Here is a 25184-nt window from a genome sequence, read left to right as displayed (position 1 = left end):
ATGAAATTGGACAGAAAGCCAATCTTTTCTGGGATGCTGCTTCAAATTCAACCAGGACCATTAGAGGGCAAAGATTCCAAACATGATTCACACCCACGTTCCACCTCAGTGAGCACAGGTCTCTACAAGGACAGTCATCTCTCCTGGGCATATGGAATGTGCTGGAAGCCATAGGGACTGTACCCCAGGAGGTGACATTCTGACCCCCCGTTGTCTCTTTCCTGAGATAACAGAAGCAGCAGAAATCAGACTTGCTGCTGCACAATTTCAGCCTCCAGCCAGCAACTGCCTGCAACAGAGATTTCTCTTTTTGAGATGTTTCTCGAGAGAAACCCATTACCCTGCTGGTACAACTATAATTCACTTTGCAGTGTCCAGTTCACCATCACACCACAGTTCAAGCTGCTTAACACAACATGCAGCAACAACCTGCAAGGATTTTACTTTTAATTGCCAAGATTTTCCAGAATGCTTTTATCACCACAGTCAGAACTCAACACAATATTCAGTAAAAGAAAGAAATTATTTTAGAACAAACTCAGTGTTTCTGAACAGGCTAGATCCATTTGAAAAAGTCAAGGAAAAAAAGAATACAGCTGCTCCTTGGAGTATTCTGCATTGTAGTTCTGTCTTGGCATACTATGCAGGTGAAACAAATAATCTGAATCGACATTAGTGAATTAGCTGATTTTTTTAAACTTCAATTACATTCTCTGTTGAACATCTAATTTCTTCTTTGTGGGCACAGATTTATGTAGTTCAGCCTATTCTCCTGGTGATAAAATATTTTCTAATCTAAAGGTTAATACTATTGCCCTCTTGCTACACTTTTCCCACCTAATTTCCCTTTTCACAGCAAGCTGGAAGGAACAGAGTTTTTTTTTCCAGTTTATATTTTATTTTCTTAACCAAGTGCTTTATCATCCACTCAGTGTTTTAAATACTTCACAGCACCAGGAAAACCATATAACATAAGGAGTTTATTTACACCACAAGCAGCAGTAACAAGGATTACACACATTTCCTTAAATCCAAATGCACAAGCCCCTACTCTCTTCAGGCCTCTAAGTTATCAATATAAATTTCATGATACATGAAGCACACTTCAATTTAGGCAGCAGGGAACTGTGGATATATTCATGCAGTTTACTACTGCAATATCATATCCAAACCTCAGACCACTTATTTCTGGTCCCCTAGATGGTCATAAAAATAAGAAAACAAAAACAAAAACCAAACCCAAAAAGTAAAACACAAATCAAACATTTTTTTTACTCTATGAAGTGTTAGGAGTCTGTTGAACTTTACACCTAAACCCAGACAGACAAAAGAGCGACCAAACACTCAACTATAGTTTACAGAACATATATTACCTTTACTAGTCACTGGGAACACCTTGAACACTATGTGTTTTAAGGCACTGTCAAAAAAAATATGGAGGGGAGAAACACAGCTCATATAAGGATTTTTTTGATGGAACTCACTGGATGACAAATGGGAAAGCCCAGGCCAAGGACCACACATAGCAAGAACAATCATTTCAAATCAACTATTTCATTCTTTGTGCACTTCTCTTCGCGATCAATCTCATATTTTCTTCAGCTTTCCAGCTTGCTTCCTCTCCCCTCCTGCCCAGCTGCTGGGAACAGAAGCCTTTGTGCTCTCTAACCCTCTTGACCCAAGCAGAGGGGCCCTTCATGGATATCCACAAGGCACTCTCATTCTCCTCCTCCAGTCCCCCTGACTGCCTGATTGTGGTGCCACAAGCACTCAATAGCCAGCTCTGCTCCCCACTTTGGTCTCACTTTCCAGAATGTCCATCTCAAAAAAGAGCTATCAATCAGCTGTGGAGCCCTGAACACAGCAGGCCTCTGACCTACAACTGGTACAACTTAATTGGGCTATGTGATTAAATACCAGTCACAACCAGTGTTGTGACCCCTGCAGACAGCTCAAGCAGGGAAAGTAAAGGAAGAAAAGGCAAGCAGCAATGCCATTCCCTTCCCTTGCAATGAATGGCCTACAGAGAGTGAGCATGATCTAACATGCCTGCTGTGGTCACACAATGTCCTTCACAACAGGTTGTTCCTAGGAACAGGGGGAGACTATTCTGATCACGCATCGACAGTTTCTGTGATTCAGTGGAAACACGCTTGCAACTTTTACATGATTCAATAGTCCCCTCACATCACCAGAATATCAGTACTTCTTATAAGCTCTTATTTAAATTAGTCCTGTATCAGACACAAATTTCAGTGTTATTATCCTATTCAGTACAATGAAATGCTATCTGATGCAACACAGAAAAATCTGTGCAAACAGCATCCAGCCTTCCAAGGCTAACATTAACTTCCTACCCTCAGGCTTTCCTTCTTTCACAATGTCCTTCACTATCGACAACGTAATATACCTCATAAAAAAAGAATTATCTACAATGCTTTTTTTTTTTTTTTTTTTGTGATTGAGAAGCTGGTCTTGTTGTGTTAGCTATTACAAGACCACATAAGCCATACTTGCAAATACAAAACCTGCATAATACTTGAATTGCTGCCACAAATCATCTGCCATTTTTTACACCTCTGCATAAAAAAACCAATGTTTCTCTTTCCTTTTTCACTTTTGTCTTAACATTTAAAGGCTTCACCAAGTTTATTGTTTTCTTGCCCAGTTAAGCACAGAAAGCAGTAGCCATGTGCCTTCAGAAGCTGGATAAAGGCCATTCTGCCTTTTTTTAAATGAAAAACTAAACACTGCAGGAAAGGCAATTGAAAGTAACACAACTTCTAGTGGTTATTTTTTAAAGCCCTATACCAATATAAATTGACTAGATACAGAGCTTTTGGAATTGAATACTGTGCCTAGTCAGTAAAGTGGGGTGATTTTTTGTGACTTCAGATGATTTTCCAAAAGAGATGTCACAGAGATTTAAACAAAGTACACACATTTATGTCAGAGCTATATTGACACTACAGATCCTAAATGCTCTACAGGAGTTTAAGTTCCATATAGAGAAATAGCAAAGTCTCTTCTTAAATAACAAATTTTAAAACCCCAAAACAGAACAAACAGCTATTTGTCCAACAATTTCTTTTATCTGCAACTGCTGGGCTTCAGAGAGCAGAAGAGATAATTCGTTAGAAATCTATTTCATCATCATTATAACTTTAAAGAAGAAACAAAAGTGATGTTTATAATCAAAGTAAGATAATAATCTGTTTAAGAAAGGCTGTAGATATAAAACACTTCAGCTTTTGGTATGCAAAAAGACATAGAATATTAACCACAGATTGAAAAGCCAATTAAGCTACCATTCAATTAAAAAGACACTAGAATCTATGTATGTCTGATTATGTTAGAGTCTTGTGAGTGTTTCAATTTATTTATATTTTATCAACATACCTAACAACTATAATTTGTGCACAGATAACTAAAATATCTGGCAAGCACATCTATTTCAATTAAACTGATTAGAGTTTTCTAATAAACAAATGCCTTAAAATAGCAGTATAAGTAATACACCAAAACACAGTAATCAGTGGGAAATATTATTTTACATCGCAGCAGGTAAAATCATGGATCATTCATTTTTGGGCCATCTTGGATCATTTGTGCAACCACATATCACAGAAATATACCTTATTTAAAACAAAAATAACCTAATATTGAGAGATAGATTAAAAAAACTTCTTGTTAAGAAACAACTCTGAATATACTTTCTTCAGCTGTCAAAGAAAAGATTAAGTTTACTTGGTCTAAACCACCTCTCCTTTCAACCACAAAAATCTTACCAGCAGGTAATTTCCTCTTAGACTGCTCCTTTCTAGTTCTACACACGTCTGACTTTAAAAAGTCCTTTTCTCTCCTGGTCTGCTGACTCTTACAAATCACTCCTGCTCAATTACTCTCAGCTGGGCACACCTTTGAAAAGGTGTGGTTGCTTTCTCAGAGCTCTGCCACAGCCAAGGGAGCAGAGAGTTCTCTGTTCTCCAAGGGACCAGCATAGTGAGCTACATCTTCACTGGCACCTCATCAGCTTGCACATGACTAATTTATACAACATTTACAGACAAATGCACAATGTAAAGGTCACTCACACTGATCAAGTCAAGACCACAATCTCCCTCAAGAACTCTTTCAGCAGTAACAATGGCAGCAGCAGTGTAGAAACAGATAAAATATTCTTGCAGATGATGTCTTTTTGTAATACAAATATTGACAGATATTCCTTGTGGAGGAGACATAATTTAAATTGTGTAGTAGAGATCTGCTCTGCTGAGTGAGCTTTGAGACCTCCATCAATACCTACTAACCTCTATTTTACTTGTGTTATAAGGCCTATAAGCTTTTAATTTATGACAGGGAAATGACAAATTGATTTTCCAGTTATTAATCCTAGTGACAGAGCCAGTTCCTAAAGCTTTCCCATTCCCTCTGAGTACAAAAGGGCACAGGGCATTCAATCTAAGGGCTTCAATTGCCTCATCAGGCCTTTCTGAATTTCTATTCACCAAACCAGGGTGCACATGTGGGGTGCCACAAAGAAGCCTGCAGCAATAAGTATTTCTCCCTGAAAATAGAACATAAATTGGAGACACTGTGCTCCCTGGCTGTCAGCTTACCCACCTGCTGAACACTCAGGAGGACCCAAATAGAGGCCAGGTCTTGGAAGGAAGCATTGCCCTAGTGGCACAAAGAAGAGGTGAAACTTCTTGCAAATGAATTCCTGGTGCTATATTTTACCTTTGCAACTGGAGTTACAGCAGGAATTTAAAATAAGGGAATCTACCACAGGATGGAAGGGCACAGCAAAAGTGAAAAGGGAAAAGGTGTTGGCAGTCACACAAATTCAAGAGCAAAAACAATTGCAGGGCTTAACTGCCTTGTTCCTGCTGAGCAAGCAAGTCTGAAGAGACAATTTCACCTATTTCCTTCCATTGTCTAGCCCTGAGAAAGGGCAAACTGCACATTTTAAGGGATGCTTATGGCACGTGTCTCCCTGCCAGGCACTCTGGGTCATGCTACCCTTAGCAAATGCCTGTGCCAACAATCCCCCTCTGCTCCTTGGGCTGCTGTTGCAGGAGCTGACAAACTGAGAGCAGCAGCCTGGCCTGACAGGGGATGTGGGGAGGCACTTGAGGAGCTTTGGGGTCCATCCCTGCAAGTGCAGCAGTGAGATCAGTTAGGCACCAGGCCAGCTCCTCTCCCTGCCCTGACACACAGCCTGCGCTCACCAGGGACCTCCTTTTAATTTCAAGCTGCTTAGCACAAGTTATCTTATCGCTCTCTGTGTCCTTCCTCTGCACCAGCAGCTCCCTGAGCACGGTGCCCTGACCTTGAAATTACTGTCAGGGCTCTGCTGTACCCTCCCAGGGCTCCAAGGGCTCCTCAGAGCTCACTGCCTGCAAGGAAGAGTTCAGTGGGGCCAGTTTCTCCCCAGCACTCCAGAGGGGTGGCTGCTGGCCAGGGTCAAGGCTGCTGGCACTAGCAAAGCTTTGATGCCCACCTTGAAAGAAAACCACTCGGGTTTCCTTTGGGAGGGGCTTTAAGGTTAGACTGCATTCTGAAGAAAAAACTTGAGAGGGGCAACACCTCAGGGAATATCCCAGGAACATCCTGGGTAGGGTGCTTGGGCCTGGATTCCAAGTGCAAGCTGCCTTTCTTCCTGTGGAGCCCAGAGCTCTCCTCATGCCAGATGCATTTAAATTAATTCTCTGGGGAGTGAGCCACGATAGATGGGCCACTGCTTAGAGAAAACAGCAATAATGCAGCTATTCATTTATTTGTTAAGAGAATCATAAAAATGACAGCATCTACTTTATATCCACCCAGCCCCTCAGCATACACCAGGGACCGAATCACCAAAATCTCTGACAGCTGCTTTGTTCAGTGAAAATCAAACTACAAAGAAAGGGCCAGGACTCCTTCATCAATCAATTATAAGCACAGTCTTTCAAGACAGCTACAGAGAGAGGTGTGAGGAACGGGTGTTGGGAGAACAACTAGCAACAGCTCTCGTTTTCATTCCTCCTGCTCCAAGAAGTGTCAGACTTCATTCTCCACACAAGAAATATTTGTCCACCAAGTCTCCCATGCTCGCAGCAAAAAAACAATACATGAAAGTGCATTTCAAATGCCAGTTCTGGCCAAAAAAAAAAGAAGTACTGACTAACAGCAGTTGTTAGAAAATATGCTCCAGTTGGCACAAAACAGTAGTTGGATGAACTGTCATATTTTGTCAATTCATACAAGGAACCTCTTGCATGAATTTCAAAAGATCTCTAGAGAAAATGAATACTTGAGAGATGGGGAGAAAAGACATTTGTTGTCTTACTGTGTGTTATTTTATTATTGAAAAATATTGAGCTGTCATAGACATATGATCTGCAGATGAAAGATGATATAAGGAAAAGAAAGTTAAAATTTATTCCTAATAAGATTTTTTTCTTCCTTCTTGCTTAACACAGCCTTTGGTTTAGCTAGGCAGATGCTGTGCTTCCTGACTTTCTTCCTTTTGGATTTCAGCATCACTGCACATAGCCAAAAAACCATCTAATTGTTAAACAAGAATTCCTGTGAATGTTTATGGGGTCACAGCATCTGCTATTTTCCATGAAGCAATTCTATTAATGTGGTGTGAGTAACTGCTGCTAATTGAAGCCTTGCCCTATTCCATTCATAATGCTATTTCCAAACTACATTTCAATACTTGTAAGATTGCAAAAAAGATGTGTTTGAATTAAGATGATACATCACTTTCCCAGTATCTTTACTAAGAAGGCATTGATTCAGTTTTCCTTTGGAATGAAGTAGCATTCTCCTTGTCCCTCTCCTGACTTTATCTCACCTCTGAACAGGATCTTGCTGTAACAATCAGTTTGTATCCATACATCTCACTATGCCATGCTGAGCCAAGAATCACAACAGCTTTATCATTCTGAAGATGTCAGTAGATGATTTGTTGTAGAATTATCAAACATGTAGTCATGGGATGCTAACTGTGACATGAATTCTTCTGCCTGGTGCTCTCTTTCTCTCCATCTTCCCTTTCATTTAATGTTCAGACTCACTGAGTTTTGTGGCAGTAGTGTCTATCTGGTACCCAACTGACATGAATGAAATGGTGCATATGACCTACCAGGGAAAAAAATTAATCATCTGACACCTTGCTGAGCAACTGCCATGCCACTGAGCATCAAACACGCAGCAATAATGACCCCAAATTATCCCACGGTAAAATTAGTTCAGTGCATTTTTTATTTTTTCAGTCAGCAAACCAAATTCAGGAAATTAGGAACTCATCACAGACGACATTCCATTAGAAAGTGTTAAAAAAACCCCAACAACCCTGTCAAATTAGTTTTCTGAAGACATAGAGCTGAGTGAAATTATTAATAAGTTGTTAATAGAGGCCATCCTGTGGATTAGGCTTTTAGTACCTATTAAATCAAAGCTGTGAATAATTATGCATTCTCGTAGGTGTGTGTTCCTCCTCTGCTGAACTCACCTTTTCTAGATGTTTTTAAGTGCAAAAGTGAGTAGGTAGCACATTTGCTCTCATCCTGAGTTTTAGTCCCAGTTGACTTTGCCATCCAAACACTACTATTTCCTAAACTTTAGGGAGGAAAAAAAAAATATCTGTAAACTACATAACCTGAGAGAGGTACTTCAGTACTTTGCCCAGTGCTGATTCAGAGCAGCCAAGGAGTTCAGCTGCTACTGGCAAATGTGGCAAAGAGACACAAAGCCAGCACAGTGATACAAGAACTGTTAAAAAGAAAAAGCCAACTGCAACATCCAGCATGGCAACCTCAGGCCTGTTATTCCCATGAAATGTGTTCTTCTTTCAAAGCAGAGTTTAGGTGGGTTGAATTGCATTTGATTTTTGCTCCAATCAGTAGTACTTTCCACAGTGGCCACCACACCCTGCCAGCATCATGATCAGGTGCAAGGTTGTTGGCTGGCCCAGGGAGATGGAGAGGATGGGGCAGAGAGGGATGTGTTAACTGCATGAAGGTCTGGAGGGGCAGCTGTCATCTGGAACCCCTATTACACAAGCTTATGAGATTTTATGTAGGGGACAATTGATTTCTTATAGAATACCTGTACAGAAGAGAAAATTAACATTCAACCAGCCAGGACAAGAAATGAAATATGTGGCTGGGTGCAGTTAATCATGTAAGCCTCAGGACAGAGATCCATCAGATCTGCAAATGGGTGATTAATATGCTACCATAAGTCCACATATGCAGAATGTATTAAATTTTTTTCTAGCCACAGGAAACAGTCTGAGTATACCTCATGAGCAGAAAAGGATATAAAAAATTTGGAGATTTTAAGTCTCTTCCTGTCTCACAGCTTGAATTCCCAGTTAATTTTGACTTCACATGCGATTTTTACTCTTTTTTCTCTGAAAGTCGTGGATTTTGCATCTCTGAGATGACTGATGATTAATCAGTGTTTGGATTGAGACAAATCTAAAAAAAATCTCTAGACAAAACAGAAAAAAAGTCTTGTGAATGCACCACTCAGGTCTTGCCTTGTGCCAGCAAATATCTTTCTGGATTGCTACATGTGGTTTCAGAGATATCATCAGTCACTGTTCCTGCCAGAACTACCAGAGAGAGTCTGAGAGAAGTTTTAATTCTGAGCAAAAGAGAAGAGGACTTAGTTTGGCAGAGGAGGAAGGACACCACATATCAATTTACTCACTCTTTCAATCAGAAATTTCTCCAACAGTGGAACACAGATAAAGTGTAAGTAAACCAACTAATATTGCCCTACTCCAGCAATGTCAACCATTTAATTAGATGGGTACCATCAGATGATTAGGCAAACAAAGTTTTGATAGAAGTTTTATTGAGCACTCCATAATCAGTCATGCTGGGAGCAGTAAGGAAAGCTGGCAGAAGAAGAAATCACTAGTAGTAAAATGCTGCTGGTTTTTATTTCTGCTTATGATTTATTGTGTGATTCTGGATTAATTACTAATCAGAAGGCTGGGTCCTGGGACAAGAGTACTTGCCTAGAGCTTGAATGGTCTAACTTTGTCTTCTTCACTCTGCTGAGATCCTGCATGACCTCCCCAGAGCCATGTAGATCCAGCCAGTAACCAGCCACTGAAAGGAGCTGTCCACCATGTCATGGACAGGGCAGCTCTGAACAGAAATCCAGCTCCCTGGGAAGTTTACTAATAAACATGCCAGTGGCTATAAGCTGAAGGTATGCAGAGGAATAGAAGTTTTCAGAAGTGTCCTCTTGGTCTTGGGCTATGCCTACAGGCTCTTGCTGCACATGCACACATCAGCCCTCTGTGGGCTGCAAATATCAAGTGGCAGGAAGTGTCTGCACAGTGATGCTGTGAGGTGTTCCAGCCTGAAATGTGTGCCTTCCAGGCCTACTACCCTTTAATTAAATTTAATTTAATTTAATTAAAGGCTACTACACTTAAATATAAATTTTTGCAAATGCCAAATTGCAAAGCAAGAAAAGCAAATTATTCCTGCTTCTCCTCAAGATTCCCCAGAAATCTCAAGGTGCATGTCCTAAATTACACTTGCTGAGGGAGAAAGCAGTTTAGAGTTGTCCTGAGTGAATATTGTATTTTGTGTAACACCTCATCAAATTCCTGCCTTTCCTTGTAAAACAGATGGTTGGAACATGGTAGGATTTGGTCTTGTGTAATCAGCTAAAATCATCATAAATCATTTTTGCTGAGATGCAGTACATTTATCTCCATGTGATGCTGTCAGATGGAATCAGTGCTCTTAGGTTTTAAGAACAAAGCCTTCTCTTAGAATAGTATTACTGTAGAACTGAAAGAGTTTAGGAAGAAGTAATAAAGGATAAATTAAAAATCATTCTTGCAACTTCTGAGAAAACCAAGTAAGGGAAAAAAGATTGTACTACTGTTGCTTCCAAAATGAAATTGGTGTGTCCTCATCACTCAAGCAGATACAACAGCTAGGAGCAGATATTGTATGCCAGTGGAAAGAATATATATTGCACACATAAAAGGCTGCAACATAAATTTGAAGAAATATGGGGCTCCTTCATATAGGTAGGTCAAACTTTTCCCTCAAGCAGATAATTACAGGCTTGGGGTGAGTAAATCTTATTAGCCTCTCAGCACCTTATCTCCCTGCATAGAGACTGGTAGTAGATATATAGTAGATATATTCTACTGCAGTCACTTTCTGGATTGCATGTTAGATATTTCAGTCCAATCCTAACTATGGCCATTGTGCTTCACAGTGGAATGGCCATGGATAGGTCATACCAGAGAACAGATGAAAACACATTCCCAGATTTTGGAAGGGATGGGTGTTAGAAAAGGGAATGGAAATCAAAATGTTCAGTACACAGCTTCTCTGAAATATTGGTGAATTTCAACATACCACTCAAATATTACAGTCTGGGCCCTTGTTTTTGAGGGAGCAGGGCAAGCTGGGGGAGCCCAGGTCACCAGGCACCTCCATAGAGATGGCAAGGATCTCAGGCTGGGCTGGGCTGAAATGGGACTCCTGGGCCCTTGGGCATCGTGGGGGAAGTCCCAGGGACAGCTGATCAGGGGCACTAAGGCTTACTAGTGCCCTCAGATGCTGCCAGTATGGATATTTTACCACTGAACATTTGATTTGTATTGCTTTACTCCAGTATTACACCAAAACCTTAATCAGGGAGTTGCAGCTTCTTGAGGATAATATATTCATGCTACTCACTGTGTCGTCCTCTGTGGGAGAAGAAAGGGGATGTATCTCTCATGACCCAGGTCAAGTTCCAAGCAGAGTAACCAGGAGGAAGAGAAGGGCTCCTTGCTGTGTGTTCCACAGGGCTCAGACCTTTTATAAAAAGAAGGAAGCCAAGAAAGAAAAGCCCATTAGGTATGATGTATCTGTTTGCATGCTACACATCAAGTGCAGAGAAGTTAAGCAGTTTTATTGACCATATGCAATAAGCACCAATGTTCAACTACTTCTTGGTGGGTTATTCCTCGATATATGCATGCACAGGGACAAGGACAGTCATTACTTTACAGTGGAAAATCATCTAGAAAAATTGTCAAGTTTCATCTCACACTGAGTTCTCTTTGACCTTTCAGTCCCCCAATTTGTTTTGTTTTGTTTTAATTTTTATTTTAAGTTCTGCTAGCATAAGGAGATCTTGTACATGGAACAGGCAATGGTATCCAACTTGTGTTCAACAACCCCATGCATCTCAATGATGCTTTTCATGATCCAAATACTGAACAAACCTCCACTAACTCTGCAAGACCATGATGACATCAGATGTGTAAAGAGAAAAACAGTGTCTGAAACAATACACAAGGTCAATGAGCAAATTGGAATTCTGCAAGCTTTGAAACTATAAATTATCCCTGCAAATGTGTCAGTTGGGTTTTCTGAAGATGTCAGGATCTTGGTCTCATTTTTTGGTATCCTCAGAAGAAAAGTAGGATTTAAAAGTGCAGGAATACAGGCAGGAAGAACTTGTGTTTGAGAGATTTGCTTGATGGAAAAAAACCCAAACCTCTGGATTTCAGATTTCTCTCCAGAAGCCATAAAAAAGGACACATTTAAGAGAAAAATAGTAAACAAAGTAAATGGCTGAAGTCTTGAGGAAAACACTACTTTGATTTTGTAAAAAATTATACTTTTCACTTCCATTAAAAGAAGCTGGAAAATTTCAGAGGGACTTGTCAGAAGCTTAAACACCAGGTGTTAGCTGTGTCCTATCTTGCTCTCAGTGCAATCTCACTTCTAGCACACTCTTGTAACCACAAGAGAGGTATAGAACAACCAAGAGAAAAGCAACTACTCCTATGTCAGAGCTGTAACTCTTACTCCTTGCTTAGAGCAATAATCTTCAAGATAAAAATGGACTTAATGTTGTATTGTAAGACATTCTTGAGTGGCAAAAATTATATCCCTATAATGGCTCAATTAAACCTGGTCTCTATGCTAAGTTTAAGTGCCATAATTGAATACTCCCTATTGTTGTCTAGAATGTGGCTACACAGATTTGTGAAGGGAAGTAGCAAACCTGGTGTTCTGCCTGCAGCTGTCATTGATGAAGTGATAGGTAACCATGGAGTAATCTTTATATTGGCTTTTCCTCCCTAATATCAAGACACATCTTCCAGCAGCCCCTGATAAAGCTGGTTGTGGAAAGTAATGTCAGGTTTCATTACAACAGTTATAATAGCTGCTAAAAGCAGATTTTTTTTTCCCTACAAGTGTGCTTCTTTTTCATGCTACTATAAAATAATAAATAAAATAAGTATATTAATAAAAAATGAGCCCCTGAAATAAGCTGGTTTTCAAAGCCATGTGTGTTTTGCCTCATGTGAGATGTCTGACCAATATCAATATCCCTATTATATAACATCTGTACCCAGTGACTCTCCAAAAGAGGGCAAGACTTAATATCCTGATCCCAGATCATAGATCTCCCCCAGAGAAGAACTTTGGGGCTCCTTTACCCCAAACAGACACATTGCATGCAGATGCCACTCATTCAGTGCTACCAGAGAGCCAAGACCTTGTGCTGCAATCCTTTGAAAACATCACAGAAACCTTAAAAACTGACCTGATTCCCACCTCTGTTCCCATAGCAAAATAATCAGAAAGTCATTGAGGTGCATTTCTCTCCCTATTGCTTCAGTCACAGAACTTAAATCTCTTCAACTACCCTGACCAGCCTTACCTGGGAATCACTACCATGGGAATCAGCAACACAGCAATCAGCTGCACTACTCCAAATTCCCTGGCACTTCTGACATTCCAAAAAATGCCTCTCCATGTTGCATTCCTCAGAAATCCTGTCTACCAGCCCCAGATAAGTGGAAATGCTCCCTCTGGAACCAATATGTGCAGTAAATTGAGATAAAAAATAAGATTGAACATCTGAGCAGAAAAGACAAGGCAGTCCAGGTACCTGAATGTCCCCTCAGCAGCAAGAGGTCAATAAGAGATAATACAAAAAATTGAAAGTTTTTCCTCTATTTTTAAAGAATGGAATGGATTCAGTTCAATTCATTTTAACCTTAGAACTATTTTATCCCATATTCTTTGGGGTTAATTTTGGAGCTTCATCTCAAATGATTTGCTTAGGCTATTGGTCTGAACTTGAAGACAAGAAGATTGTATCAGAAGTTATGAATCTTTCCCAATTAAGTTATCTTCTGCGAAAGATGCTGGGTAAAAGCTTTTTGTATAGCCAAGAGGCCACTCTTCACAGTGAGGAATGATTTGATTTAAGCATCAGCTTTAGGCTAGAAAAGGAGAGACCTTTCCTCTTCCACCTTCAGGGCATTTTATATCGAGAAAGATCACAATAGGAGACCATTTCAGCTAAATAAATGCTTCTTGTGTAGCAAGGATAATGCAAACTTAGACCACACTCTAGCCCTTTTACAAAATAAAGGGGTTTTCCCCTCTCCAAAATAATTCTATTTAATCCAAAAGGCACTGAGAAAATTTGTCTCCTTCCTTTTAGATATGCTAACCTCCAATTCCAATTATTTGTATCAGGGTACTCTGTCACTTGTCAAAAGTAACCCTAACCTTTAAAAAAAATTAATGGATTGGCAACTGGAAGCTGACAACTCAATTTTTAGTAGCCAGATGTATGGTGAGGTACAAGAGAGGTTTCTTTGATATTCCTGCCTGGAGATATATCCAGCACCAAATCCTGGCCCAAGGTACTCCATCACAGCAAGAAACATGCACCTGAAGAGAACATTTGACATTTCTGTTTTTTAAACTTGTGTAAAGGTATCTCCTTAGGGGATGTGAAACTCAGTTCACCAGGAGTTTTGAAAAAAAAAAAAAAAAAAAAGATAAAATGGCTCATGTGTGCTGAAATCATGCCTTAAGGCTAAAAATTCATTAAATAAAAGATTTATGTATTATTTTAATGAAAAATGCCTCTTTAATAGAGCAACCTTTCATGTTCATATAGAAATGGAACAACAAGTAAAGCTTTCTACATGGGTCATTTTTAAACAAACAAGATTTCCTCCCTTTTTCTCTTCTCTGGAGGAAGGAATATCCCCAGAAATTAACATATGTAATTTTCTAAAGGTTCATGTAGTGCAGAAATGTAAATGAATTTTTACCAAAACACTCAAGCTCTCTTTAACCAAAAATTGCTCCACCACCTAATCAAATATTGCTTGTTGCTCTCTTTGGATTCTGCTTGTTACTCAGCTCTCTCACTGTGCTGAGCTGTATTTGCAGTTTCTCAGTGGTAAATATGAGGTGACAGACCAGCATGGACCTGTCCTCTAGATTTCAAAGGTGCAACAGATGTGTAAGATAATAACTGAGATCAACATGTACTTTCAGCTACATCTACAAATAAAAAAAATTTAAAATCCCTCATGTTTGTTTGTGTGGAAATCAAAAGTCAACATTAGTAGTATTTGTGGCTCTAATTTATAACAGCCATCGATAGAGTAGTTCCTAGTAATTATTACAATAATGTGATTAGAAACCATTATGATTTGGATTTTCCAGTCTCTGGGAAAGCCTGACATTTCAGAAGAGTTTATTCCAGTTCTAAGAAAAAGGTAGTGATTTTCCACAGAAAGGATATTACAACATTAAAATCTGGATTTTCCAGTCTCTGGGAAAGCCTGACATTTCAGAAAAGGTTACTCCAGTTTTAAGTAAAAGGTAGCAATTTTCCACAGAAAGGATAATATGCAGTTATCTTTCCACTATTAAGTAAAAGAAGGACTAAACTACTCAGAACCAAAGCAACTTCATTTGATTAAAACAAGAAATCTTACAGAGAACTGACTGCCCCAGGTAAGGAAACCTCTGCAGAGTTCTGTGAAGCAGAGGCAGGCCAAAGGCATCCTTGGGAAGAGGCAGATCCAACACTGCAGGATCCTGAAGCCAAACACCTTGATCTTGCAAAAGAGCTCTCAGGACTGTCTTTGGGAAGCCTTGGCTGGCTGTGACCAGCAGGATGGTTGGGCTTGCCTCTCTTCAGCTGGAAGAGTAAACTCCACAGGCCTTGATAAAGGACTGCTGAGCTCCTAGCTCCACAGAAATTCTTGGCTTCTGTTTTTTGGAGGGTATCCTTCCATCCCTAACTAGAAAAGATCTCCTGAGAATTCTCTCTCAAATTAACAACCGATCCTCACAGTCACAATAACGGTACTCACACCACTTAGAAACTTTCATTTTTCCCTTCTTCCCATCTGCCAACATACTCAGTCACCCATGAAAGAGCAAAAAACCACATTGAGGTGACCAAGCAACACCAAACCCCCAAAATAGCCCAAGTAAATTCTTTGTGAATAATCCATACACTTAACCATGCTCATACAAATCATTGTCTAAATAAAATTTAGCAGTAAAATTCAAATTCTGTTTATGGTCATGATGGAGAACAAGGCAGAGGGCAAGAACTTTGCATGCATTTTCTTGCTGTGAGGAGTTGGTGAGCTTTTTTTACATTAATAGGTGGATGTACTCCAGGGCTTTTTTTTACAAACCTTTTCTACAGTGTGAAAATGTTCACTGACAGTCTGTCAAGTTTATCTTTTTCAGCTGGCAAATATATTTAATAATGCACTATGTTACAATGATTTTATGTCATATTGAAAGCCTGATGAGTGCAAATAAACTATAGTATGTGTGTATCACAAAAACTGTGCTGGATTACTACAGAGAGGGAATTTGCAGTTGGGGGCTGTAGCAGACCTGTGGCTAGTGAATTCAGTCTGCATGAGGCACAGGAGTGATACACAATGCTGACTGGCAGGTGTTTGATGAGTAAATCTGGGAATAGCATACACTTCTGGTACATAAAGCATGTGTCTTAATAAAACTGTAGTAACTCGACCACTGGGTTATCCTTCTGACCCTGACTATTTTTTTCTTCCTTTATAAGCCTTGTATAAAATTTTCTTTTAAACCCTTTCTGTTAGCTGTGTACTTCTTCCCAGCTCCTTTTCAACTGGAATATTAACTTTTTATTGAAAAAACCCAAACGCATCATAACTGAATAATCAGCAAGTAGGTACTTCACAGCTCCATTCTTTTTCTACCAACAAGGCAGTTCCTCTGCCAAACATCACCCATAAACTTTTATTGATGTAAGGAGAGTCTGTGCTAAGTCTGGGAGATGTGGCCTGATTAGTGGACCTTGGATCTGGAGGAAGAGGAACACCAAACACCCAAGACATTGCAATAGGGAACTATTAGCTAGGTATAATGTGCTGATGCTCATTATAGAGGAAGAAATAATCCACATTTTCCATACAAAGAGCACTAACATAAACCAATTAAGATGACCAAGCTTATAATAATTAATACAGTTTTAAAATGTACTGCCATCTAGAGCATACTACTGCATCTCAGATGATCTGCAGCTGCTGAAGACCTGCCCAGTAAGACACCACAAAACAGCCATGATTCACTGATAAAGAACTCAGGGCCTCAATTACAGACCAGGCTAGGGTTGGCTTAACATTGTTACTCATCTGTGTGTTCACAAGGAATCTTTAAAAGATCCAACTGCAGACTGAGTTTTGCTGTAATAACATTTTACAGCACAATTAATCATCTCTGTGGGCCATGCAGAGAAAACAAAGGAGTGAGTATTAGTAATCGATCTGCTCTTAACTGTGGTTCAGAGCCTCAAAAGCTGAGGCTGCTGGCAGGACTGGCTCAAGGCTTCTCTGGCTTGCCTAGCTGTAGCTTAGCTAAGTGGGGGGAAAAGCCCTGCAGCAGCAAAAGCTTCATGTGCAAACACATCTTCTGAATTTTGGATGTTTGTTCTCCGTATCAGCTTTTAGATGTTTTAGGGTCACAACTGGAAAAGGAGTATTGGGATCATGATTTTGTAGGGCTGTGGTATTTCAGCACAAGGCAATACCTGTCCTTGTCTTTGGATTGATTCAAATGCATCTGAATTACTGACCAGACATGGAGTGAAAACTAAAAGGCATCATGCTTACCTGTTTCCTGCAGCACAGACAGACCTCCAGACACTGCAAACAGTAGGGAAATGCCAGGTAGAAACCTGCAGAATTGGTAACCTTTCTACTCAGGCACACTAAAGTACTTCAGGGTGCAGATACCTGATTTTTTTCTGTACATGTGGAAATAAAGTGACCCTTTCACTGTCATGTGCAGTATTTGTGTGTGCTGTAGCTTAAAAATCTTCCAAAGGAACAACTGAGAGACAGAATTAATGTCTGGTACATGTGTCAACCTTAGGAGTTCATTCATGTCATTGGGAGCTGCTGCACTGGCCCCTTCCTTTAAGTGTTCTTCATCCAGAGGGTTTTTGAGCAGTTGCTCATTAGTATGACTGTTGTCATATTGATTATTATTGTGTATACACACACACACACAACAGACCATACCAAATGATCACTATGCTGCTGTATCTGCTGTACAGTATGGTTCTCACCTTTCAGACCTGGGTCCTGATCCCACATATTGCCAATGCTCATCTCTTTGCATGTCTCTTATTACCCCTCTGCACTCTGTGCTTTCCTCTGCTCTGTACCCAGCTAATGTAACTTCTAGAACCATAGTCTGACAGTGGTCAGACTTTCAAGCAAAAGAAATAGTTGTTTTGACAGTGTTTTAATAATTCATTACACACATTGACTTCAAACCATTTAGTTCCTTCACCTTGGATTTCTGCATAGAGACGCCCAGTTGGAGTCTCATCAGATCCACACACTTCCTATATAATTTTAAATAGTGGGATTAAAGAAATAGAAAGGAATAAACACAGAAACAACCCCCTGCTCTTTCTCCATGTAAAGCCTTTTTTCTGTGCTACATTGACTGCATTCTAAATTAGAATACACACACAAACTTACACCACTTAACAGTCATCACTTTAACATAACTGCAGATATTTAGATATTCAGTTACCCACAGCCCCTGCAAATTTTAATACAAGCTCGTATTTTTCTCAACATCTGCATTTTGAATCTGTGTCTCATGCTATAAGATATAGCATTCAGTGCTCACTTATTTTCATCCCTATATTTCTTGTCAGTGGACAGAAACACATGCAAAAATTCCTCAAACATTTAAATGATGGGGAAATGAGTATTTGAAGGTTTTTCAGATCTGAATCTTTGGTCTGTAGGAAGGCTTTCACCCCCAGACCAGGCAGCCTGCATCATCTTTTAAAGACTTCTTTGATCAGGATGAAAAAGTTAGTAATTCTCTTCTCTTCTCACACTTTCATGCCATGTCAGTACCTCTGGCTCTGGAGACACTCGTAACAAAGTTCAGGGAACATTTATTTTCCTTTTCCTATACAGCATCTAAATGCCTCCATTCTCTGTCAATGCCACACATGACCTGAGTGTTTACAACCCTCTTCTACTGCACTACAGCACTGAACTTGGATAGTGAGGAGAGAGGAAACACAGTTCAGTTTTACACATCTGTTGCATACCAAGGGAAAACCAAACTTTTATTCACTGCAGTTTAAAGGTCCAAGTTCAGCCTGAGCTAATTTGGGAAGTGTCTTTACTTTGCTCCACCTGATTTATCTGGATTTGCCCAGGAACCCTCATTCCCTGTAGCCCATAATACTGCAATATATCCAGCTTTCTTTGTGGGAAAAAAAAAAAAAAAGCTTTTTGAAGGTGTGCACCATCCTTCTTCCCCAAAGAGCATGGGACTATGTCCAGAACAGCAGAACAGCAGTCTCTGGCATAAACCTACCTTAGGTGCAAGCTGGCCATATTTTGCTGCCTAGAACCATTCAATAATGCCAGCAGCAAACAGCAGCCAGTAAATAATGGTTATTTGGAAGAAAGTAACAGCAGTGGCATAAGTCAGCCTTATTTTCTCTTGTTATTATCATTATTATTATTATTGCTTTGATGAAAGGAGGGGAATTCTATGCTTACTGCACAAGTACATGGGCAAGTTAATGTTGCAAAAACTCAGTAATGGCTCTTCATATAGAAATACAAATCCAGGGGCTTTTTTTTTTTTTTTTAATCAGAAATCCCCAGTCCTTCACATTTAAAATAGGCCACAAACAAAGGAAATAAAAACCAGCAACGTCAGTTAAAAACTGGACATTTCCTGTACAATAGAGGCAGAAATCATGAAGTGATGTTTCCCATAGAAACTTCACCTCAGCTGTAGCATAAGAACAGACAGAACACCTGTAGAAAGGTCACTACAGCTGCAGAGGCCTTGTCCACTTTTAATACATGGATTAGTTCTGAAATCTTGGAATCAAAAGATGGCATTTTAAAGCAGAAACATTTAAACTATACCTACCATATCAAAACACAAAACAGATGCTCAGAGGAATCAGTGAAGCCCTGCATGTGTACAACAGACACTAACTGTGAAAAAGTGACAGTTATGAATTTCCTACCATTTGCATGGCCAAACCTGTTTATTTGCTGCATTAGGCACTTCTGCTAAGCTATAGTGTTGCAGAGTTGCAAAAAAGTACAGGGTATTCTTGTACCAGAGAAAATACAAGACATTTGTTATTGGTAGGCAAGCTGCATTATTTCTAGAAATAGAAAAAGGGTGTGATGACTATTTCAATCTAAAACACAGCTGTCTTGGCAGGAACAATAAAAACTACTTCATATTCCCTTTACTGGGAAGGATGCCAATGTTCTTATATTGTCTATTTTCACTGCAGCATTTAATTTTGCTTAAGGTAAAGGACAGCATCTCTGACTGGAACTGTGGGGTATTTAGATGTGAAAGTACTGCTCAAGGAAGTTCTGCAAGTGCTGCCAAAATGAAGGCCATAAAGCATCTGAGTGAAGCATCAGAAACTCCTGTCTTCACTCACACAGACATCTCTAAATTGACTATGAGTAAAGATTGTAAAAGGGAAATTGCTTGTCATTCTGTTTTTCAGGTGCTGAATTAAAAGAAGCACCTGTGAAGATACCCTCTGTAGAATGTTTTGGGTTCCTTTGCACAATTTTGTTCTGTGTAGCTGCTTTCCAAAGATCTTAACTGTTAATTGATTATCAGCATTCCCAAAAGAGAGGTGAGTGATGTAAAGCAGCTGATACCACCAGCCACCAGTATCCCCTGCTGGATGCCACCAGAGCAGAGCAGTTATGTGATATTAAAGAAGGAGCTCCAGCTCGAGGGACCTCCCTCTGTGTATGGGGCAGGATAGCCAAGATTCTCTCTGCTGATGCAAATTATGCTGCTGTGAAGTTCTACCTGGCTTTTACTTGGCCTCAGGTACAAAGTCTAAGGTGAGTAGGAAGAGGCAGGTTAGCATCATCTGCCTCTCACACAGAGGAGGAGATTTCTGGTGTCTCTTACATATTCTTACATGCTGCTACAGTCTGTCTTTGGGGGAAAAACTGGTGAGGTGGGCTAGGCTGAAAAAAGGAGCATAAGCTCCATAAGGAGCTGTAAAAAAATTAGAAGACAAGCTACAGAGAAAAAAAATGGGCATATAAATTACATGCCTCTTATGTGTAAGGATATTAAGAAACCATGGGATTAAATGACCTGCTCAAATTCACACTGCAAAGCAGTAGCAGAGTTTAGAAAAAAACAACTTTTACTGTTTCCTTCTTCCCAGAAGTCCCTGCTTCTGGTGGTCCAGCATTGTCTCTGTTAAATTACTTTACCCTACCTTGTGAAAGGGAAATTCTGAGCATTTGAAACACAGACAGTATGTGGATGGGGCTGTGAGCTACACAAAAATAAAACAAAATAGGTGTGCAGAAATATCTAGAAGGACAGGCAGATACTTTATGTGGATTTTTTTGTTTTTCATTTCTCCCCAGGTTTATGCCTGTCTAAATCCTACCCGGCAACAGGAGAAATAGCTTTGCTTTCTTTCCCCCAGAACCTGCACTGTTCAAATAAGAATTTCCCAAAGTGATTACCAAAAGGCCTGTAAGAGGAATGATTACAAATGGCTGAGTTAACTGCTACAGACTGCCTCATCAGTCATCATAAGGTGATCTCAGCACTGGGGTCATCAGGACAGGCAACTTGTCATGACAGATGACACCTCTTTGGGAAGACTTCCTCCCATGATTTTCCCAAATAAAATCTCTTGGGATGAGGCGCTTGCAAATAGTGGTCCTTAAGCAATAATCAAGGAGGAATCATCACTAGCTGCCCTCATGAGCTGCTTCCATGATGGAGCTTGTTGGTTTTTGGTTTTTTTTTTAGTCCACGAGTGTGGAATGTTTTATGTGCGTGCACGTCTTGAAATCAAAGTAGTTTTGGCAGTTGCTCTACAGGTGAATTTAGAGAGAATGATAAGAGAGACAAATTAAGAGAGAGGAGTCCTGAAAAGGCTGAGGCAGCACTGTGAGCCTTACACTAATTTCCACTGCCAGCCCCAAATGCTGCAAAGCAATTTGTAATCTATGCCTCATTTTCCACATCTAGGAAAGAAAGAGTATATGCTCTATTGTACATCTGCTATGGAAACTGCTAAGCTGAATTGATTTGAGTTATACAGTGCTGAACACCTTCCATGATGAACACCACACTAGCACACATTATAAATAAAGGCCAATTCATCATCTCATGTATACTATTTTGTGAACTGCATCTCAAGAGCTAATTTCATTGTCACCTCATCTTATCTGCAATGGACTCTAAGATAAATTTTGTAGTTTCTCCATTTGCTTTTTTATTCTGCTACTAAAATGGAAGTAATGATGCTCACTGGATTTGGAAATCTTTGAATAATAGACAGTAAATATTTTTATGAAGAAATAGTTAAGCAAGGTTTTTAAAATATAATTTCCCTATAACTCTACTGTCTGCTCCTCACACATACAGCTTTTACTATGGCTATGGTTAAAAGCTTGTGTAAGAAACACAGTTGGCTTCTTAGGAGCACCCATCTCTGTCACAGTGAAGAGGCAAACTGTTTGCAGTGAACCATTTGCCTGTGAAATCTGGCACTTGTTGGCTGGTTGCAAGTAGTTCATGGGCAGAATGCAGTTGATGAATACTTTGAAATTACTCAAATATTTACTGGGAACAGATTTCAGCCCTTGGGATTTTCTGTTTGTTTGCTTTTTGTGGTACTCCAGTCATGCACCAGTTAGTCTTTCAAATGCCTGTGATACACAATAGGTGCTGGATTCAAACAACATTATGAATTTCTGCTTTGCAGGAAACTCCATGATTTCTTTTTGTTTCCAATCCATGTGCTGGAATGAACAAGAATAAAACTGAAGTTTCCTTGAAATAAAATCTTATATAGGAAAACAGCTGGGGAGAAAATGCTTCTGTGTAAAGGAATTAAAATTAAAGTGTTTCATGTCAATTTTACAGTAAAATATACCATAGTATAGTTGCAAATGAAGTAAATTATAGCACTGCTTCATCATAGTAAAGCCAAAATACTTCATTTTGATTTTCTCTCAGACTGAAAAAGACCTTGGCATTTTGTATAAATTGACATATTCCCAGAGGAAGTCTAGTTTTCAAAATGATATTTCTTGATGGAAAATCTGCCATTTGAAAATAACTTAAGTAATTCTAATTCTTATGCATCTGACATGATAAGAGTTTGCTATTCCTCTGCCAGAGCATCTCTCTGAGAGTCCCCTGATAGGGACCTTGAACTGGAAAAGCCACTCAGAAAAGCACTCGTGGAAAGTCAACGAGGTCTTTTTGAAAATTTAGTAAAGAGCAAAACAGAATGAGCACAGCTATGGTAAACTCATAAGTAATTAAAATTTTAAAAAATCTCTATTGTCCACAGATTCAGGCAGATATTTATTCTTATTGACAGAGAGGGAACTGCATGTCAGAGGCAGCACAACACACTGTGGGAATTGCAACAACAGACTGAATCCCCACTGGAATGATACACTGCTCCTTATATCCATATCCTTCTCTAATAACACTGTCAGGCAGTTTCAGGATGGCAAACACACATTCTCCTTCCTTTGAAAAAAGTACTGGCCTTTCTGTTTACAAGCTGCCCACGCCTGCAGTCACAGTCACACCTTTGGCTGTCTTGCAGTGCAAACAGCAGATTCATCACTGAGGGCATTAAGCTGAACTGGCACCATGGAGCTGAAGAGAACCTCTGCAAGTTTGAATCCCATCAGGGAAGTAAAAGCATTCAGACTTTTATAATTACTGGTTTCAAATTAAAAGTCTTTTGAAACAATCAGTTTTCCATGCTTCTTCCAAGGCCTGCCTAACATCCCTCTGTCAATGGCAGTACAAGTAAGCACAGCAACCATCAGGTGAAGATTTGGGGTATTTTAAAGCTCTTGTCATATGGCTTATCAAGTAGAAATAAACAGGAGCAGTCAGCCCTCCAGAGCTTGCTATTGAACTGACTATACATTAGCCAGGACTACAGCTTCAGACATTCTGGGAAACTATAAAATTACATGAGGAATAAAACACTTGTGCTAAGTCACTTATTATTAAATTCTGTTGTAGAGAGTTATCCTGCCTTAAAAGATTTGCTGCAAGCCACAGCACTGTCTCAGAGCATGCTCCCCCCACTAAGCTGTGAGCTGTGGAGATGACTGTGTGGGCTCTAGACATGAACAGAGATTGCCCTGCATTGCACATGGCAAAAGGCACCTCAGGCTCAACCCACTCACCTGATGTGCTAGAGTCACAAAGCTGTATTTATTTCTCTATAAGCAAAGAAGTACTTTGGGAAGATAAGCAGCCTTCTTTGTTTCCCATTTACTAAAAGAAATCCAGGCAAAAAGAAAACCAGGGAGCATGCTTTTCTCCCATGTTAACTTGACCTTAGGAAAGACCCTAGTTCAGCAGGGTGTCTTAAGTCTTTGTGAAGACAAATAGTTAATAAAGACATAATCATCCTCCAGATGCATCACAATATGCAGAGTAAGGAGATGAATAATTCTTAATAGTTTCTGAATTATACAGGGGCAACAGAAGACACAAAAGAACAGAACATAGTAAAGCATGGTAAGGGGATTCTTACCACCAGCTCACTAATTGCACTGCCTGGCCACAACTCTAATTCAGTTGGTGGCCAGGGTGTTGTTGTCTTGAGGACACTTGCTCCACGTATTTTAATACTGAGGCCCCTCATCCAGGTTCTCCTCAGTGCATATCTGTCACCCCCTGAAGGATCCCTAAGCTGTTGTGTCTTCCTGCTCATTGATGTACTACAGACATGTAGTACAGACTGTACTACATGTAGTACAGACATGTACTACAGACTGCTAGAAGCAGTCTTCAGGAATTCAGTATATTTGTGTTAGTTTAGTCTTATTTCTTCCCTCCTCTTATTGAGGAAAGTAGGAAGAACAGGCTCCCCTTCTGCCCTCTTTTTTGTTCTATATCCCTACTCCTGATCCATGATTGAGCTGAGGAGGCATAGGATTTCTTGTGCCATTGAGAGGTATTGACTTTCTTGGCTCTGGGAATGAGTACCAGAGGTAGCACTGGATCTGATGGAAGATCTTCCCTGGCGTTTTACAGCCAGGACTCTCTCACCAGGGCAAGTATGACTCTGGAGCACCTGAAGGCCACTGAACAGATGGTAGGGTATAGGAGCAGCCTGACTCTCACAGTGAGGAACTGAGCATGTTCTCCTGTGGATGAAACTTGCCCATTCACCTCCTGTAGAGTTTTCTATTAGTAGTCACCATCTCAAATGCTTGTGCTCCCTGAGAACTCACAATCTAATATTTAACAGGGAAATAGTGCTAACTTGTCCAGTCTGTCCTTATTACATTGCTAAAAATAGTAATTAACCTGTTTTTCTGCTCTTTGCTATCTCTGGAGTACACCTGCTTACACAGGGTTGATCAGAATCCAGCTCACTACTCATAGGAATTAGCATCATTATCTCCTTGTACAGACTGCCTGAGCTGCAAATTCACTTTCGTGGCTCTAGGTTTTAATCTGCTGGTACTTATTCTGCTTTCTGACCATCACATCTTGGGCTGCATGTGAGAACATCAAGAGCTTTCCCTCCTTCCTCTCTGTTCCCTATTCTGAAATGCAGCCTGTCCTGCTTTCTCAGGGCACTGGCCTCTGTGTCTACAGCAGCACCCAACCTGCATTTTCATCATTACCAGCTAGAGCAGAAAGGTTCCCACATTGCATACACTAAAAGTGAATCTAAGACAAACTCTCCTGGTTGTTGAGGTGTGCAGTATCAAAATCCAGCCTGGAATCCTGGCTGGGAGGGATCTGTATCACCTCACATTC

The 25184-nt window shown here is 40.0% G+C and overlaps 1 protein-coding gene across 1 annotated transcript in view; it reads right to left on the bottom strand.

The window, feature by feature from the left end:
* Positions 1–25184, bottom strand: part of LOC306798738 (ALK tyrosine kinase receptor-like) — a gene marked incomplete at its 3' end in the record, with an annotated part of 236864 nt that overhangs the window by 144392 nt on the left and 67288 nt on the right. Inside the window, exon 2 of the mRNA XM_079298938.1 lies at positions 10719–10838. Within this exon, the coding sequence (XP_079155064.1) occupies positions 10719–10838 (120 nt within the window). The remainder of the gene's footprint in view (positions 1–10718; positions 10839–25184) is intronic.

Source organism: Erithacus rubecula (assembly GCF_903797595.1).
Source record: "Erithacus rubecula genome assembly, chromosome: 2".
Classification (NCBI taxonomy): domain Eukaryota; kingdom Metazoa; phylum Chordata; class Aves; order Passeriformes; family Muscicapidae; genus Erithacus; species Erithacus rubecula.
The sequence above is the reverse complement of the archived record's forward strand: the minus strand, read 5'-3'. Positions and strand labels throughout refer to the sequence as shown.